This window comes from Pongo abelii, chromosome 6, assembly GCF_028885655.2.
Source record: "Pongo abelii isolate AG06213 chromosome 6, NHGRI_mPonAbe1-v2.0_pri, whole genome shotgun sequence".
Lineage (NCBI taxonomy): Eukaryota > Metazoa > Chordata > Mammalia > Primates > Hominidae > Pongo > Pongo abelii.
In genome coordinates, this window is record NC_071991.2 from 120981655 (window position 1) to 121002717 (window position 21063).

Here is a 21063-nt window from a genome sequence, read left to right on the forward strand (position 1 = left end):
ATCTCTGCTCACTGCAAGCTCCGCCTCCCGGGTTCACGCCATTCTCCTGCCTCAGCCTCCGGAGCAGCTGGAACTACAGGCGCCTGCCACCATGCCCGGCTAATTTTTTGTATTTTTTAGTAGAGACGGGGTTTCACCGTGTTAGCCAGGATGGTCTCTATCTCCTGACCTTGTGATCCGCCCGCCTCGGTCTCTCAAAGTGCTGGGATTACAGGCGTGAGCCACCGCGCCCGGCCCCCATTGCCCTCTTAATACCTGCACCTGAAAACTAGTACTCATTGCTGTAACAGGGGACAGAAGGAGGGAATGGCAGAAACTATAAACAAAATTGCATTGGATAATTTCTCCAAGTTGTAAGCAGAATGAAGGTTATTACCATAATATTCAGAGAAAAAGTAAAGCAATGCTTTGAAGTAGTAACTGAAGACTGAGAAGCAATGCCATAATTCTCTGAAACCTGTTGTTTCTTCTAGTTGTCTGTTCAACATCATGCAGTTTCTATCTTTTGAGATCCTGCAGGGAAAAAAAATGCCATTGGAAATTTAGGTCTTGAAACCAAACAGTTGAGAAAAACAGTTTTCTACATTTTGAGTTTTATATAGCATGATTTATGTTCCTCCATAAGAGAGCCGGAACAGCTCTAGCAAGTTGCCTAATCCCATTGCCAAGGTGCATATTTAGTCAGGCCAGTTCTTCCACAAGAAATAGATATTCATCTAAAATGCCACCTCCACCTACATTTCTCTCAATAGCATGTTGGACACAGACTTCTGCATGTCCAAAATTCCATGGTTAATGGTCCCTTTTTCCAATTATAAGAGATCAGATGATTTAGCTTTGACAAAATGATTAAAGGATATGTATTTCCTACATCAGTGACTTAAACTCTCATATTTAGAAATAAATTATGCAGCAATTTGATATGAACCATCCTGCATAAAACAGCCTGTAGTCACCAAATCTTCCAACTAGCCTGTTTTCACCACTGAACCATTATCAGTCTTGTGGGTAACAATTACAAATATAAATCTCCTCCTTACCCTTTTGTTTTACCAACATTTTCCCATTAGATTAGATGCTGAGTGCAGTCACATAAACCTCCCAAGAATCATGACCTATGGATAAAAAGCTATTTCTCGACCTAAATGGAGTCAGCCACAGAATAATTTATGCACTAGTTCCTTCTCCTTGTACTTAGCAAGTTGTTTTAAATTTCCACAGGTCATGGTGGTTCTATAAATATTTTATATACATCAATATACATAAATGTTCTTGCCCATGCATACTAAGGCAATCTCTAAATAACATCAAGTAGCTCCAAGACTGGCCTCTCCAGTGACCTGCTAACGCAGGCTTTGTGTTTTTGCACGTTTGGAAGTGGCCTCAGCTGTTGGTACACACACACACACACACACACAACCAGTGCATCTCTCCAATAGTGTGTCAAACTTTTCCAGCTGTCCTTTACTTGTCCACCAATGCATGCCTTTTTGCCATTCTTTCACAATTGGTCATGTGCACAATTTCTATCCCAAATCCTACTGTGTCATGTGCACAATTTGTATCCCAAATCCTACTTAATAAACTACTATAAAAACTTGCTAAGGAAGGGACAGAAAAAAAAATAAGCCTGATTTCTCAATGGGACTTAGCATTATATGGTCACATGAATTTCCTGTATTACCCTGATCTTAGAGATGTATTAGTACATAGAAAGATTTGTTTTATTCTGGGGTCTATTTCCAACTTACAGTAATGATAATCATTTAAAATAGTTTGTTTCGGTATAGGACATTAGAGTAATACTTGCATTCAAGTGCATTTATCCATTGGCTTTGAAAATAAATCATACTTCTGGAAATTTCTGAAGACTCAGGAATATTAATTAGGAAAACATTTCCTTACATTTCTGTTTTCTTGCTTTAGTCACCATTTCCTATTAATATTTAAGAAACTTGTATATTCAAAAGCTTTCTGGGGAAAACCTTCAAAAAAAATTCCTTTACAGTTTTACAATGCCTATCTCTACCCTCAATTTTGTGGAAAATCTTACCAATGTGAAGATAGAGCGATAGTTTTTCACAAGTTGAAAGATACCCCAAAGTTTATTATGGCAAGCAGTTCATATGTAGGATCATTACCACAATCCTAATATCACAAGGCAAGACCAAGATACAAAGATAAGGCTACATCGAAGTGTTAACCCGCCATGCATTAGAAAGGGCAACTACATTTTGCTGTGCATATAAGTTACCCTATCTTTTCGAACAACCTATCAAATACCATTTAACAGTAGTACATAATTAGTGAAGTAGGCTTTGCAAAGTCTTTACAGAATCAAAACTGAACTCAAATGCACAATCTGTTTGTTTTTCCTAAGCTGGTCGAATGATCTTGGTTAGTATGATTTAGACAATTTGGAAACAAACAAACAAACAAACAAAAAAAAAACAAGAAAAATACCGTGATTCCCATATCAAACAGTTTTTCGGCTGTTTTGAGTTTTTGGAAAACAAAGTGATGAAAGTGCTAAAGCAAACAGGGTGCTAAAGGGCTCATGTAGTGTGCGCAGACTACCTCTTTTTGCACAGTCTAACTGGTCTAAACCGTGTCAAGTTAATGCAGTATGTTGGCTACAGAACTTTTGCGCACTGGTGCAGATCTAAAGCAACCACCTGGCTCAAATTCACTTGAACTTCCTAAACATCTCTGGGAAGCAAGTCCATTATAAGCATGTTCCATAGCATCCAGATATTCAACCATGGCCAAAGCAAGGCCTCTTAAATGGAATCATAAGGCCCATTTACTGGCGGTTTGGAAAGAATGTGGTTGAAATACTAGGGCTATGCTTGTATCTACAGCAAAGTTCAGAAAACTTGAAAAAAAAGAAAAAAGAAAAAGAAAAGAAAAAACCCTTACACTTGAATGGTCAGGTGTAGTTTTGAGCTTTAGCTAACACAATTAAGAAAAAGTTTGGCCCTTATGCATTCACATCCTTGCTCAATAAACACACAAAACACAAATATGAGTCTCCTCCTCCAGAACTAGTTTTTGTCCCTAAAAATGGAGATTCAAATGCATTTCTTAATTCTACTTGCTGAGCATTCCCCCAATCACCACAATATGCTTATGAACACAAATTCTCCTTTTTGTTCTCTGCCTCCTTAGATTCCCACCCTGGTTTAAAAAAAAAATAAAAAATTAGGTCAGATGGTGATTTAAAGAGCTAAATTATACTTGCCTTTAACACAACTATAGAACTGAGACATGAACAGCTTTATTTTCCCATAGTTAACAGGACATGATAATGCCTTTTCATTTGTTTCTTGTATTTGTTTCACAAATACGAGATCCACATTTTATTTTCCTGCCTCTTTTCCAGTAAGGTTGAAATACATGCAACCAAGTTAGGATCTCCCTCTCTCTCATCAATAATAAAGCCAGGAAGTTGGATTTGAAGCATTGTTTGTCCTTGCGGTCTTTGGAAGAACTCCTGGTCTTTAAATTGACAGTGCAGCTGTTGATCAAAATTATTCAGAAAATTAATATATTCTTAATTTTCTGTCAGACAAGTTGATTGTAGACTTATGAAATACTTATGTCTAAGTAAAAACAATGCCTATAGTTTCTGTAAGAAACTAACAAAAATAATTTGGATGTAGAATGAAAAGCTCAACCTCATTTCAACTCTGTACTAGATGACAGAAGTGCCCTGTGATGACCAAATGCTTGGGCCAATGTAGGGTGACTACTGCCGCCAATGAGCCAAAATACAATCACATGCATCAAAGTCAGAGGCTGGCTCCTCAAAACTAGCCAGCTTTTCTGGTTAGAGATGGACACAGGATGTTGGCGGCATCTATCAACACCCAGATGATATGAGAAAGGGTGACATTTGTAGCCATATATCTTTCAGAAACAAACTAAATCTGCATTTATCCTTAAGAAAAAGAGAAAGGCATACAATAGGATTATGGTGCATGAGAAAGAGCAGCTGAACTAGTCAAATCTGGCTTCTAGTAGATACTTTAATTAACCTCGGGCAAGCCCCACAAGCACTGTGAATATGAATGAGCACCCTCACCTGCAAAATTAGAGAACAAGCTTGGTGGTGTACACATGCCTCTGTTCTCATATAACTCAATGGTCCAAACGTCTTTCATTTATGAAATAAGTATTTTAGATTTAAATGATGTAAATGTGGGTGGGGACCTATCCTATCCACTGTTGTATCTTAATGTCCACCACACATTTAGTTCATAATATGATGATATCGATGCTTAAAAAAATCCTTAAAATTAGGCCTTGATGAAAATCTTCACATATCTAGCAATAGCTAAGAAAAGACAAAATTCAGGTCATGAAATGCTAAGCAATTCAAGACAGAAAACAGTGTTTTGTTCAAGTTCCATAATGCAATCTGATACTGCTGAAATTGAACTTGCTGTTAAACAGAAACATTTTTTTAAAAAAATCCTAAGGTAGATTTTTTGTGGTTGTTAAATAATTCAGGGACTACTTCAAGTTTACTAGAAATGCCCCAATACACAAATATCTGATTAGACTGAAACCACCTATAAATTACAATCTCAAAGTAATTTTTACTCAAATAATTTTTACTCAAAAAAATTTACTCAAAATAATTGTGTGCTATCTTATCTTGACTTGTCAATCTTGATGGTGTGCATGGCCAATTTTGAGTTACACTGGACTTGTGTAATAGTAAACACTGTATCAACAGTTAGCACAATCTATGATGCTTTTCTTTTTTTGGAAAAACCTATGGCAGATGCATCCGGAGACAAATTTTTCAATAGGCTCCTCATGGCAATGGAGGATGCCACGTTATCACATACAGAAGTAAAGGCAGTAGCTGCAAAGCATGTTCTCTAACATATTCGTAACAGTGTACTATACCCTTTCCCAGAGGCTTCCTTAGAAAGCAAAGTTTTTTTTTTTTTTTAATCCATGAATAAATGACCAAGAGATTATAAAGAATGCTGTGCTTTGGAAGTGAGATGTGACAATGTCAATAAATGTGGAAGGTAAATTTCCCAACTTTTCCATACAGGCTTTTCCATTGTACTATAAATAAGCCTTATCTCTATATTTGTCCTTTAGGAACTCCTTTTCTAAAACAAGAGTTATCTCGGGAATCCCCTCTGTTGATTAGATAAAAATGACATGACAAACAATTCTTAGGCATATTTCACTTCTCTTTAAAAAATTCTTTTAAAAGTCTAATATATTCTTAAGTGTTCACATTTGTTCAATAGAAACAACTTTTTAATAGAACATATTACTCTTGAAATGGTTGTTAAATTTGGCCTAAGCTCTTAAAAGGAATTTTGTAGCATCCTACACTCTGAATTCCGCAACTCAGTTTAATCTTCAGACACCCACTTGTGCCAGGGTCAGTGAAACAGAAAATTCTATTTATCAAAAACAGAGTTTACTGTTTAAAATGAGCACCCTCTTTGATATCATTTATTAAAAGCTACTTATGTCCCATACAAACTGCTATATTTGGCATTTATTGAAACTACCAATAAACTCCAATATCATTCTGATTTAGAAAACTTCAACATTTCTGGTATGTGGAAGAGTTCCAAACAGTTTGACCTTGCAATGTCAATGCTCTGTAAACGACAGCAGTGGCTTCTAGGGGAGCTGCTGAGCAGCTGTCATGTTTCCCAACAGAACAGGGTGTAACATTCTTCTGCTCACCATGTTTATTTAATGGCACACTCTAACTCTCAGGGCATGCAGTCTGCTGAAAACATCAACCATTATCATTGATCGCTCTGTACCCTTCAATATACAGTTTAAAAATTTTAAACCTATTTTACTCTCTTAACAATAAACAAATGAAACACATTATTTTATACTATTTGGGTCAAATTAATTTTATTATGCTCCATGATGAATTGCCACCAGTGCAACATCCTATTCACTATACATTTCAAAAAAAGAATTCACATACTAAACAAAACTTCAGTTGTTTGAAAATGAAATGATTGAAAGTCTTTATGAATCTCATACATACAATATGTGGCTAGCTGAAATTGTCTATCACGTAGCATTTAGATATAAAAAGCCTCATGCTAGTTTGTTAAATGCAAAGGCTACCAGACGACCATTTAGCTGGAGAATATACGGAAGGCTTTCAGACAACGCACAGGTATAGTGCTGCTCACAGTGCAGGATGGTAGAGGACTGAAACATGCAACCTTACACCTTACTTGGTAAAGCAGATTTAGTCTTCATGCCTGGACTGAACTCCACAGCTGCTGTGTTGCAACCAACAGTAATTTAGACTTTTTGCAACAACAACCAATGTCTTTTTTTTCTTTAAGAAAAAAAGAATAAATCAATTACCTTTGGCAAATTATATATCCATTTTACATGTTTAAAATTGTGCTTTGAACTCGAAGAATGGGTACTCTCTGCTGAGAGAAGTTCCTGATAAATATATATTACACCAAAGTCAGCTGGAAAATCTAGAATTTCTTGGCCAAAAGTTAAGAGAGATGTTAAATTGGCATTGCCCTGAAGACATTTCTAGGAAATTTAAAATGTTTTTTATATTGTCAAAAAGAAAAAAAAATTTCAATTAACATTACTTAAAATAATTATAATGTCCCATTTAACTTTTGTACAAACTCCTAATTTTATTGGTTAGTAGTTGTCCAGCCTCATCTGCACCAGATTGACTGAGCTCAAGCCACAATAAAAATGATAGTAAGTAGAAAAAGGTTTCTAGCAGCAGAGGGCACTGTTGTTGCAAGAAACAAAAAGTCTAGAATCTTTCCCATGTGCTTAAATTACTCTTGCAAGAAAGATAACATTCTTTGAATAACTTAAGTATTTTACTGCACCACTTACTGCTTTCAGCAACAAAACCTTTTAAATTATTTCTTATGATAACTAGATGCATGATCACTAGAGATTATGTAATAAATGGTTAAAATTCAAGCCACATCTTGCAGGTCCAGCCTGTCAAGATCTGCCAATACGAGATTTTGGTCGGTACAATTCTAGATAGCGTAATTTTTAGTTGGATATTGTGACTATAGTAATGAAATACATTTGGAACTACATTATGCATACGACTCAATGTGAGAAAAATATGTCTGTATTTAAATCAGATAATTTTCTACCTAAAATTTAAAGTAGGTAGGTATGATAATTAGCATTATAAATATGAAACAACCACCTTTAGGCAGATTAGTGTACTGTAGAGAGGCAAAGAAACCCTAATTTTAACACACCATTTAGTATGCATAACAAATGTGCAGGTTGTAAAGTTTTATCTTTTAAAAAAGAATCTATCATTCAGTTATGTGTTCCAAGAAATTTGACATTGGGACCACCAATCTTTTAAGAAAAATGTAACCCTTCACATGCTATTTGACAAAAACCCTCAAAAGTTATCCAAATCAATGCATGTTCGGTTCCGTGTTTCAGCGCACACCTTTGCCAACTCCATTACATTTTTATGGTTGGTATTTCTGAACACCTCAATCCATGCAAAGTGCAAAATAAAAATGCTAAAATTCTACAGTATTTTAGTACTATTCTGATTTGTATAGTTTTTTTAACCAAATATTGGAGTTACCATAATATTACTTCAGTTCATGTAGAATGAAAACTACTCCCTAAATCCCCGAAACTCCAACTTAAATTTTGTTTCAGAGTAATACCAAAAAAATTTTCAAAAATTTTGCTAAAAAGAGCCTGTCACATTTGCTACAGCATAAAAATAACCTCAGTCAATAACAAGTATGTAAGGGCTCCTTATGATCCCAGTCTGCATATACCACTGCTATACCAATAACAGGCAGTATTACTGTAAGAGGTGTGTTACTCGTCTTCCCCACTAGTATCTCTGTAGTGATTTTATGTAGAGCATATTGCTAAAATTTGAGAAACTGCATCGGTGTAGTGATGTCTACAGAACTGTGCAATGTATCAGCTTCAACATTCATATGTAGCATTGTATTCAAAATAAAGGGGCTAAAGAAACTAAGGTTTGCATCACTTAAAAAAGAATGTAGTGCTATACTAGATTTTTTTTTTAAGAAAATTTAGGTACAGAAAAAGTAGGGTATGAAAATAGTGTTTTCCTTCTGGCATTATAAGTAAATTACATTAAGGTTTTTGTCAGTCTCACATATAGTATTTAAACTCCCTTGTTGATGGAATGAAAAATATTCACAAATCAAGTGAGCATCCTGGTGTAAACTTGCACACAATAACAGGGAGTAGCTTTGTAGAGGATTACGACAAACCTTTACAGATTAAATGAGGTATTGCACAGATTAAAAAAAAGCAAAAAAGGCAACAAAAATATACAGCAAATTGGTAGAACATTTACATGATAATTTTACAGAATCCACAGACAGAAAGTAGTGTTTAGTATTTCACCTTAAAAATATATATATATATAATATATAGATCAGTCTTCCCACTCATCATCATCCTCAAAATCTTCTTCATCATCTTCATCTTCATCTTCGTCTATAAGAAAATCAAGACAATTAAAACATATGCATAAATAAAATAACATTACATAATTCTTAGGTGGTTTCTCCAATTATTTAACTCCTGAAACACAGATAATGTGACTCCCAGAAGAATGTAGTTACTAAAACAGTTTAAAGTGAATCTAAAGAAATGTATCTATAGAGTATGACAGTAAACTAAAGATTAAAACAGGGCTCAGAAGACTATGGTTCTAGTTCCTTAATATCTATGTGACAAATTTCAACCTGTTAATGTATAAAATCACATCTGGGTTGACCTTTCTGTCACAAATCCAACTGCCTTCTTGTACTCTTCATATGGATTCTCAAACTCAAAACTTCTAACTTTTATTTCCTTCCCCAATCTTCTTTTCCTGCTCCATCCTGGTCTGCTGCTCCATCTCAATAAATGGCATCACCATCCTGTCACATAATCAGGCCAAAAACCTAGAAATTATTATTACTTCCTCCTTTTTCACGATCCAATTATCAAGCCTGCTCTTTTTCACCTCTTTCACTGCTACTCTCCACACCATCACATCCTGCTTGGATTATTGCAACTCTAGAGTCTATTTGACACAGAGCAAATGGAGTGATATTATTTAAATTTCAAGTTTAAAAAACATGTTGCTACCCTTCTTAAAGTCCTCCTGTGGCTACCACTGCTATTTGAATGAAATCTGATGTTACCTCCCTCCATAAGACCCTACATGATTTGTCCAGTTCTCTCTCTCTCTCCCCAAACTTTTCTCATAATGTACTCTCCCTTCAAGTCACTCTCTCTAGTAAAATGGTCTCCTTTCTGTCCCTTAAACTTACCAATCTTATTCTGGCTTTAGAACTTCTGCAATAGCTATTTCTTCTGTTAAACTGAATCTTTTCATCATTTAGAAACCATTCAAAAACTACTTCCTGAGAGGGCTTTCCTGACCATCATATGTAAAGTATAGCCCTTCCCCATAATCAGTAACTGCCTATCCCATTTTATTTTCCTCATATCACTTGCTAATATCTAAAATTATTGTACTTTATCTGTTAAGCTCCATGACAGCAGGGACCTTGCCTATCTTATTTTTCACTGTATCCTCAACACCAAAACAGCACTACACATCAGCCGTTCAATAAATATTTGTTGAAGGACTATTTAGATATCATCAGATTTTATAAGCATACTTCTATATTATACTGACTTTCCATATTTAACCTCTTTATATACCTATATATAAAATATGTATAAATACATTTACCTATATATAAATATATAAATACATATAAATATGTATATAAATATATATATAGGACCCATGAAGGCCAAGTATATAAAGTGGGACAGTGGCTGAGTAATTGTACTTGATAATGATAAAAAGCCAGTAAGACTACGTGACATATGTGTGGGTTACATGTACAGAACACAGAACAATCTTTTTCTTCTATTTTTCTCATGTAAAATTGATTGTGTGAAGGTAGTATTTGAAGAAGTACTAGAGCTCTAGTATTAGAACTTGAATATTAATAGAAGCCCAAGAGGGGCAACGTTATCTTCTCTTAGCCCTAAACTAAGTTGTTACTTTTAAAACAATAATTATTTATTTATTATTTATTTATTTATTTAAGTCTGATGGTCAGCTCTAAATTGTTACAGAATTTATTTGGAAAGGAGTCCAATTGAGTCATGTTAATTTCTGTTTACTTTTCTAGCAAGGGAAATAATTTGCCACCAGATTTTGCTAGACATGCTTCACAAAATTTACCTGGATGAAAAGCATCAAAGACACCCGACTATGCTGGCATTACAGAGTGACCAAAGACAGAAACTTATCAGTATCTATGGTGAAGAGGAAGAAGTAGCTAATAATTCCATCATCAGGTACTACCACAGAAATACTAATCGTTAAAATAAATGAGTCTGAAAATAAGTAAAAACCATCCAATATTTTCATTATATTAGCGTGTCTATTATATATGATTTAAAAAAAAACTTATTGTAGGGAAATATTTAGCAGAACTCACAGATACCAGCATAGAATAAATGCTTTTTCAGAATCATGTAGTTCACAGAAGCCTTACATTTCTTTATGAATGAATGAAGACCTTTCTTTATCTCTTCCTAGCAAACAACCTCTAAACAAAGCTTGAGATTTTTAGATCTCATTCCTGTGACATTACTATGACATAAAAAGTTCAGGCAGTTTACCTCATCTGTGAGGATTAGGGCTAAGAATTTAGGTAATTTTCACTGTTTTTAGAATTTGCTAAAGAAGACTATACCATAAACATAACCATAACTTTAAATACCATGTGTCTATGTATATCCTATTGACATGCAATTTAACAATTCAGACCTCTCCTGTGACTTCCAGACTCATAACCAAATGCCTACTCCACATCTATAGTTGAATTAATACGTATCCCAAATTTAATATGTAAAACCAAACTCCTAAACTTCCCTCTCAAACTTTTTCTTCGTAAGTCTTTCCCCTTTCCAGTTGTTCAAGTCAAAAACCTTGGAGTTATCTTGCACTCTTCTTTTTCTTCAACCTTCACTTTCAAACCATCATCAAACCCAGTGATCTCCACATTCAAAATATAACTAATATTTAACCACTTCTCAGTGGTGCTATAAACCTGGTTCAAGCCTCCATCACCTCTTGCTTGGATCATTACTACACCTCTGCTAAAAACCCTCCAATGGCTTCCCATCACATTCAGAATAAAAGCTAGTGCACTTTCAGGGGTCTCCAAAGTCTTACCACTGGCCTCCTACTACTTCTTGTATTTCATTCCTTACTATTCTTTTCCTCCCTCCCTTGCAAGCTCCGTGATCTCCTCATTGTTTCTCAACCTCACAGACTTTATATTTTCTGTTCTTTCCATCGGATACACTTTCCCTGGTTTTCTACATGGTTCACTTCCTGAACTGCTGGTCTTTTCTCAAATCACCTTAGTTAGGCTTTATCGTCCCTTATCATCCTTTATCATTTCAAAATGAACCTCTCTTTCAACAGTCTGCCCCCTATTTCCCTTTTCTGTTAGACTTTTGTCCTTACTTCATGTCACCACTTAACATACTATATGTTTTTCTAGTTTGCTTTGTTTATTGCTTGTCTCTCTCTCTCATTAGACCTAATGCAAGTCGATGAAGGCAGGGACTTTTTTTTTTGCTAAAATTTTATTATTATTCCACAATAAATATTTACCTCTATCTCTGTAATGGAGGGTAGGTACAAATATGCCTATTTAAGGAAAACAAACATTGCTCAAGGATCTTAAGACATGCACATCCTTACAGAGAAACAAAAGGAAGGTAACATTTATTAAGCACCTACTATGTGCTAGGCAATCTGCAGGTTAGTGACATACTATTTAATTCTCACATCTGTATGCTTTGTGAGTTCTCTGAATGTAACAAACAAGAAACTGAGGCTCACAGTGATTAAATAAATCTAATAAGAAGAAAGATCTGATTCTAGCACATCATGTTGGAGAAGCTATTTAGCAAACCTCAACTACTCCAATCAGCAAAACTCATATTCTTGTTCTTTCTTTAAAGCAATATTCATTTATATGGTGGTATGTATATGTTTAATAATAACCTCAGAATAGGTACTGGTTTGTTCAAATCAACCTTTCAGAAAATGAAAAAGAAAGGTTTAAAAAGTCAGTATTCTTTAGCAAACTCTAGAAACAGTAAAAATTACTGAAATTCTTAGCCCTAATCCTCACAGATGAGGTAAATGGCCCGATTTATTATTATTATTATTTATTTATTTTATTTTTGAGACGAAGTTTTGCTCTTGTTGCCCAGGTCGGAGTGCAATGGTGCGATCTTGGCTCACCACAACCTCTGCCTCCCGGGTTCAAGCAATTCTCCTGCCTCAGCCTCCTGAGTAGCTGGAATTACAGGCATGTGCCACCACGCCGGCTTTTTTGTATTTTTAGTAGAGATGGAGTTTCTCCATGTTGGCCAGGCTGGTCTCGAACTCCCGACCTCAGGTGATCCACCCACCTCGGCCTCTCAAAGTGCTCGGATTACAGGTGTGACTCACCGCACCTGGCCCTGAATTTTTTATGTCACAGTAATGTCACAGGAATGAGATCTAAAAATCTCAAGCTTTGTTTAGAGGTTGTTTGCTAGGAAGTCTATTAGCATTTCCTGATATAGGAAACAAAACCGTCAATATTCCCAAAGCTGTTCTTTCAATTTATGGCTATGGCTGTGGTGGTGTTGCATTTGTTAAGTCTCAGAGAGACTAGTCACAGAGGCAACAACTTTTTAAAATACATCCTAGAGCCCACATCAGTAGTTACTCAATTAGCAGAGAGAAAGCTAGCAAAGACAGTCATAAAAATAACAGAACATCAAACATTCAAATTTATTAAACACACACGCACACTCTCTCTGTCTCTCTCTCTCTCTCTCTACCTGAAGAATGAATGGCTTTGCTCCTTTTCTGCATCACTTCCATTAATGCACCCACAATTCCTGAAGTGGGTGCGGGTGTTGGTGGTGTAGACTCTTGGCCATCAGACACCTTGGAAAAGAAAGTTAGCAAAACTCAGTAATAAATGTTTAGCAAAGAATGTTTGTCTCCAGAAAGTCCTACTTTCTTAGAATCACTTCTTATCATAAAAGACAAAAAAGATATCAAACTGGCAAGCTCAGGACAAGATTAATCAAATTAACAAGAAACAAACTGCTGCCTTAAAGATATTATTCAAAAATATTTCCTTTCCATCTTAATGTATAAGCCAAAAATACATTTCCAAATCTATGTTTATATTCAGATAACAAACCCTCTCCTGAATAATACTTGCTGGGTTACTTCTGTTTATTCCAGCACACACAGACTTAGCTGATCAACTTTAAAGCTATTATCAAGGGACTTCATGTTATAAACAGAGGTTAATATTTAGACTCCAGAGTTGTTACGTGGGACGCACACTGAAGATATTGAAAAACTGTAGAAACTTATATTTGCCTACAAAAATTCAGCTTTACACCTTTATGTTATATTTATACCTTCAAAATGAACCTCTTTTCTCATAGTATATAATTTCTTTTTAAGGAGATGAGTTGAGCAACTTTCAAAATGTACCTGCCTCACTAGGCAAGTAACAATCCCTAACTGAAGTACTTCCATTTGTACCAAAGTGCACTCAGGAAAAAAAAAAATTATAATTAAAGATGAAACAGCATAGCTGTATTAAATAATTACCTATGTTTTAACACATACATATATAATATATATTTTTGAAATTCTTAATCATTTCCCAAAGACAATTATTTTATTTAGACAAACTTTCCATTTTGATCTGTACAATTCTTCCTCTAATACTCCTTGTTTTTTCTGGAGTAAACACCTTTTTTAAAAAAATTCAAAGTGGTTCCCCCTAAGATACAGATTCATTCCTTAGTATTTTGGCTTTAAACATTATGTATTAACTATTTCCAGTATAGAAGTACCACAAATGAAAAAAGGTAACAAAGAGTTTCAGAGCTTTGTATTTCTGCACAAGGCTCTCAAGGAGGTCCAACAGCAGTAGGGACATTTAGACTACCTTTAAGCAATGTGATAATGTAAAGCAGACAAAGCACAAGTGAGCACACTCTCACCAAACACATTTTTTGAAGTGCTTACTTGAACAAGGTACTATTTGAGGTACTGAAACCATGGAATTCAAAAATATATGTGAGTATTCAATACCTCCTACTAGCCCTTTAAAGTAAATCTATGGTTTTATGTTAATCATATTCATCACAATAAATTGATGATTTACTCAAAAAATTTAAAGAAACATAGCCACAGAAATTTCAACCACAAAACGGTCTTTTTAAAAAAATAGCAAACTCAGATTACATGTATAACATGCCAATAGTTCACTGATTATGCACTCTATGATTGCAATAAATGCAATCAAAAGGAAAGTGATTATTTAGGATAAAAATGGCCCCCATCCAATACTTGGAATAGAAAATATTTTTCTTTCTAAAAGATACTTCTTACACATCAATGAACAGGTTTTGCTTCTTTTTTTTTTTTTTTTTGGAAAGAAAGGGAGAGTTGGGATGGGAGAAAGTTATGGAGAAAGTAAATAGAAATTTAACTCTTAAACTTTTTAAAATAAATGAGGATACAACTTTATTCGTTAAAAATTTAAAATCACCTTATTATAGCTAAATGAGAGAAAGAAACAAAAGTTGGTTTGTGAAAAGGAAATAGAAAAGGGAAAACAAAAAGGCGGGTTAGGAGTGAGAGTTACGGGAATGAGAATGACACAGGAACTAGCAGAGATTCCAAGGTAAAAGCTGGGCTGTGGTCATTTTGACATTAATTCTCCCCACTAACCACTCTTTAAAGTTCTTCAACTGCTCCTGACAGGCCTTTAGTCTGATCTAAACGGGGAAAGAGAACAGAGATGATTGTTCATAGGTTTAAGTGTCATCCTGAATACATGTAAAGAAAAGAGTTAGATGTATTTTAAAGATCAGAGTCTTCTTAAATCTATGCTAATGTTTACATGTTTTCATTCAATTAGTTGTGCTTCCTATCTATCGCTCTCCTTTTAGACAAAGTTTCTGAGATCTAGAAAGTTACTTTAATTCCTATACTGGGAAATAATTTTCAATTAAAACATCCTCTGTCGTCTCCATTTACTTCACAGAAAAACTCTATCATCCATGACCTGCCTGAAGTCCTGGAGAACATGTTATAAAAGGCTCCAAAATAAGTATGTAAATGTAGACAGGTTAGGTTCTAGGATAGGAGTCAGCAAACTTGAGCCCATGGGCCAAATCCAGCCTGTTCTTAGATTTTTTTTTAAAACTATCTAAAAATTAAGCTTGATTTTTACATTTTTAAATGGCTGAAAGAAAATAAGAGTATTTTTGATATGTGAAAGTTATATAAAATTCAAATTTCAGTGTCCAAATATAGTTTTATAGAACACAAGCATGTCCATTCATTTATGTATTGTCTGTGGTGCTTCTGTGGTAAAACAGCAGAGCTGAGTGGTCACAAAAGGCCATATTGCCTATATAAGCCTAAGGTTTTACTACCTGATCCTTTATAGAAAAATGTTTGCTGAACTCTAGAAGATTAAATGACCTGTAAGATTAAATGATTACCTCATCCAAATCAGATAATCCTAAATTTATTTGCCGTCACTGTCAGAAATTCTATTACAACTCTTTCAATTTTTTTTAGTCTGATTCTCTACTAATCTAAATTTTAGAACATGAAAACTTTGGAACATGATTTAATTTTCATAAAGCTACTGGTTTAGATTTCCTAAGGTGATTGCAATTGGTTTCAAGTAGGGCTATTTTTAATTGTCATAGCTTAATAAGGATTTTTCTTTAAAGTACCTTTTATTTGAAAGTAAAGTCTAGAACAATGAATTGCAAACATCCTGTAAAATTCCATTCATATGAAGTTCTAGAATAGGTTAAACTAATCTATGGTGATTAGATCAGTGATTGTTTATGGAAAAATTAACTGGGAAGAGGTATGAGAAAACCTTCTGGGGTGACAGAAATACCCTACATTTGGATATAGAGATATGGGTTACATGGCTATAGAGACGTATCAAAGCTGAATTAAAAATTTGTGCATGTCACTGCATGTAAAAGTATTTTTAAATTTATAGGGTTAAGAACGAATTAGCAAGAGGAAAAAAAGAATACGCTTTTCAAAAATGTCTTTCAATAAATTACTTTAAAATTCCATTATGATAGAGGATCTAAAATGAAAAAAAAAAAAAGCTTACTTACAGACTTTAGTTGGATACCCTGTCGTATCTGGTCTAACAGTGCATCTCGTCCAGAGCAGGACACTGGCCGACTGTTCTGCTCCACTTTTTTTAGCTGAGCACCCTCTCTAATTTGATCTAAAAGAGCTGCTTTGTTTCCTGCAGTAGCTGGAACCTGATGGTCCCCATCAGAAGGCAGGCCAGGCGGGGGCGGTGGCCCAGGAGGAGGTGGAGGTGGAGGCGGTGGGGGTGGTGCCACTGGCCCTACCCCCAACACAGATGGAGGTGGTGGTGGAGGCCCTGAAGGTGCTGAGGAGGGAAGGGCTGGAGGTGGAGGAGGGTACATCCTATTTGGCGGTGGTGGAGGGACTGCTACACTTGGCCTGGAAGGAGGCGGTGGTGGAGGTGCAGCTGTGGGAGCTCTTGAAGGTGGTGGGGGAGGAGCGCCTCTTCCCCTGGCAGGAGGAGGAGGAGGACCTGAGTTGTGTGGAGGGGGAGGAGGAGGAGGTGGCCCTCCCCTTGATGGTGGTGGAGGTGGTGGTGCTGAAATGCAAACAGAAAAAAAGAAGGCATGCTTTTTTCTTCTCATAAACATCATATTGAAAAGTAATTCATTTTAACATGTATAAAAATCAAATAATACCAAAAAAGGTTCTCATCTTTGCATTTTATTTTACAAAGATACCTGAGCACAGATGATATCTCACAATTTTTTTTGAGAATTGTCAGCCTAAAGATCACTTTCTTATTGGTTCTTAAAAAAATATGAGCTAAAACAGAATAGTTTATTTTTTAGGAATTAGTACCAGTTCTGAAAGTAAGGGGAATAAACATTTTCTACTTTACAAAATAATAACAAAATATACCAATGAAATTAAACATTTTGTTAATTAGCATTATTTTACATTTTAATAAAAATAAATACCTTCCCTCTTTAAAAAAGAATCAAGTACACTTATTTTTTTTAAATAAAATCAATTCACATTCAGAATTATAGTGTAGCATAGCTGAATAGAATTCATTCATATTAATCTGCGCTAAAGCCCAAATATAATGCTTTTCTTTCAAAATGTAAGCCTTTGTCATTTAATTTACATTTGTACTTTTATAGTATAATGTCTGTATCTCTAAAAATTGTCTGCAATTATAGTAATGGCATTATAGGAGGCTGGCTGCTTCGTTGAAATGTTCAATTACTTATTCCAGAGACACGAACTGGTTATTAACAAATTAACTGAGAATTTCTATACACTGCAAAATTAAAGTTATTAACAAAAATTACTATTATTCTAGTAGTCATGATATTAGCATTCTTATTCTACATCAGTGAAAATGTAAGATATAACAGAAAAATAAACTTGGCTGAGCATGGTGGCTCATGCCTGTAATCCCAGCACTTTGGGAGGCCAAAGCAGGAGGATCACTTGAAGCCAAGAGTTTGAGACCAACCTGGCTAACATGGAAAAACCCCGTTTCTATTAAAAATATAAAAATTAGCAGGGTGTAGTGGTGCATGCCTGTAATCTCAGCTACTTGGGTGGCTGAGGCATGAGAATCCTTTACATCTAAATATCCTGAGACCAGTACTGGCATAATAATGTTTATGAACTACATAAGTCAATCTATCAATCAAAGTTTAAATGAACAATGGCAATGAAAAAGACATAAGTAAACTGAATGCCTAATTTAAAATGACAGTTAAGTTCTTCAGAAGAACTTTTTAACTGGAGCTTTTGCTTAACTACACTATTATGAGTATGCACAAGCTAGGAAGAAGAAAAGAAAGCAGTCCTAATAAGGTAGCAAAGAGATGACTGTTATATTGGAAAATTTAGAGTATTTTATCTGCATCTTACTGTGATAATTATTAAGACAAAACTGAAATACGAGGTCCTTTAAAATAAATATCAAATCTTAAAAGGTTATAAATTGTGCTCTCAGGTACAAAAGAAAATTTCATACTTTATCCAAGAAAAAGGATTTGTATTTCAAAATAGAAAGTTTACATTATTTATATTCTGAAAATGTGTATATTACTAATTAGAAAGTGATTATATTTAAATTACTACTTCTGAATTACAATAAAATCTGGTGGTTTATAGGATTCCTCAAGTAAAACATTTAGGCAACTATAAGTTTTTACTTTAAAATAGAATAGCTGTGAAGATTCTGTATGGATTTTTATGAATAAAGAGTAAACAAAACCTTGTAAAGTTTTTTAGTTATAATGAAATAAGTTAAGACATAGTGTGATGGGCCACATTAGTTGTCCATAAACTTCAACATTCTGCTCAAGGAAGGGTTCACATGTATGAATGTAACTGTTCTCCATGAAATTGACCTCAAAAGATTAAAACAAAACAGAACGCTGAATAGAGATAAAAGTTACCTTGCCTTCGCAGTTCATTTTTAACAGCTTCAACACCTCCTGTTTTTTCAATAAAGTCATATATAACTTTTGATGTTTCTCTGTCTTTAAGTTGTGCCTCTGAGATTCCACACATATCGAAAAGATTCTTCAATTCTGGATCCAAATTATTCAGCTACAAAAGAAAGTAACTGCTAACTATAAAAATATATCCCAATTTAAAAAGCATAATTTTAAGTCTCATCTGTGTCCTTCTGAAATTATTTTGCCTAAACTTTTAACATGCTTGTATTACTTATGTGCTAACTAAAATATTTTATTTTAAAAAAAATGAACAGATAGATTCCCTATTTTATTCTTCTTCTTTTTTGTTCCTTGCCTTCAAAAAGAGGGCAACTCATTTAGATTTCTATGAGCCTATTCATGATTCAGACATCTTCAATGCCCATTTATTCTACCTTGTCCTAAGTAAGTATGTAAAAATCAGGAATAAATACAAAAAAAGTAAATTAATTTGACAATCTGAGAGCAAGGATCTTCTTGTAATCCCAAGCACCTTGCACAATGCCCAGCACAAAGAGGTGCTCAGTATGTTTGTAGAGTTAACATTGTAGCTATAACAAAAATAACCAAAAAGATTTTTTACTCCAATCACAAATAATATCTCTTTAAAATAATGTATCCAAATGCTGATTAATTTTTGCCAGCAGTTTCACAGTGCTATAAAACAATGGCAAAACTGCCAAAAAGAACAGGAGAATGAAAAGATCTGGAGAATTCAACAACTGAATATTCAGAATTTGATTATACTACTTTCTAGTAATTTGGTATACATTCCCCTGAAATTACCACTTGGCAGAAATGATTTTCTTCTCTTGGCTTTCAAAGCACAAGGATTTTATTTATACAGTGTATAAAGCCAAGGTACACAAAACCTTAGTCTAAGTCTTTAGAGACTTAGCCATGAATGACAGAACAATAATATGGTTTTAAACCTCAGTTGTATACATACATAAAACACAAGCACATTCAAATAGATACCAGAAACCACAAAAATGAATTAAAAAAATCTAAAATAGGCCAATACATTTCCACATACAGTTATAACGTATATGATTTGAAAACATACTTACATCAAAGCCTGTATTTGGATCCCAACCAACATGTCCAATGTGCCTAAAGTAGAAAATAGAAACAAAATAGAAAGACAAAATGCATAAAGGGCATTATAAACACAATATATATGAAATCCAATCTACATTTGGCTTTGAATTTTTGGTCTGAACTAACAGTTCTCACAGACATAACCATATTGTGATAAAAACTATGTACAAGGAGTCAGAAGAACAGGATTCTAGCCCTGACTCTGCTACTAACTGAAACTTAAAATTTTGTACAATCTCTCTGAGCATCTATTTCCTTAATTGTCAAATTAGCATAAGAGTCCAAGCATTATATATATGACGGGATAGGGGTTTCATAATGAGCTAATAAAATAATTCATATGAAAATGCTTGAAATATGTTATATAAATACCAAAGGTTTTTACTGCCCCTAGGCAGTATCTGTAAACAATTTCTAAATGCTATTTTTAGAGCAAAGTGATAAATCATTTTTATGTCCAATAATTAGCTGAAGAAACAACTTTATCTAATTTTTCTTTTCTCATAGTTGAAAAAGTAAATAAACCGTAAGATTCCAAGAACATCTATTGAGCAGCTGCCTTAAAAAAAAAACAAAAAACAAAACTCCAATAAAGTGCATAGTTAAAACGGTATCCAAGTGATGAATGTACACATCCTCCCAAAAAGAAAAGAAAATTTTCTAACAAGTTAAAAATCAAGAACAGCAATGAATAAATCAGAAGTGAAGGTAAGAACAAAAGAACTGTCTTACTGGAAATTGCTTGGTGTTCCTATATCCGCCTTGGTTAATCTCTTCTTTTTAGCTTTTCCTTTCTTCTTTTCTTTGGTATGGGAGATGTTGTTGACTTGTGGACCATAAAATCTATTTGTTGTGATTTCTGGATTTTTTATATCAACTGTAGCCATGGGTAGATTAGGACCTGCAAATAAAACCAAATTATATAAAAGGGATATAATTTAAGATAACAATGAAATACAATCATAATTTACAATTTAAATACTTCTTCTGAAATAGGATCACTTCATTATAAATTGTCTATATTTTAAATTTCTACATTTTTTTCATAAAGTGCTGCCTAAATTTCTAAAATCTGTAAGTTCTTGAAGAAATTAGTGTAGATGCACTATTTCAAAGCAAACTTACATTCTTATACCATTAAATTTCATAAAGAATATGAACTTCCAGCTAGAATTTAAATATAATTAGTCTAATCTCTTAAATTTTGATTATAATAGCCTCATACCCAACACATTGCTCAATAGTAAAGTGAAACAC

At 34.3% G+C, this 21063-nt stretch overlaps 1 protein-coding gene across 1 annotated transcript in view; it reads right to left on the reverse strand.

The window, feature by feature from the left end:
* Positions 1-5890: 5890 nt before the first annotated feature.
* Positions 5891-21063, reverse strand: part of WASL (WASP like actin nucleation promoting factor) — a 66717-nt gene continuing 51544 nt past the window's right edge. The window contains 6 exon segments of the mRNA NM_001135325.1: positions 5891-8520; positions 12949-13057; positions 16297-16817; positions 18664-18817; positions 19776-19818; positions 20539-20707. Of these exon segments, the coding sequence (NP_001128797.1) occupies positions 8459-8520; positions 12949-13057; positions 16297-16817; positions 18664-18817; positions 19776-19818; positions 20539-20707 (1058 nt within the window). The 3' untranslated portion in view covers positions 5891-8458.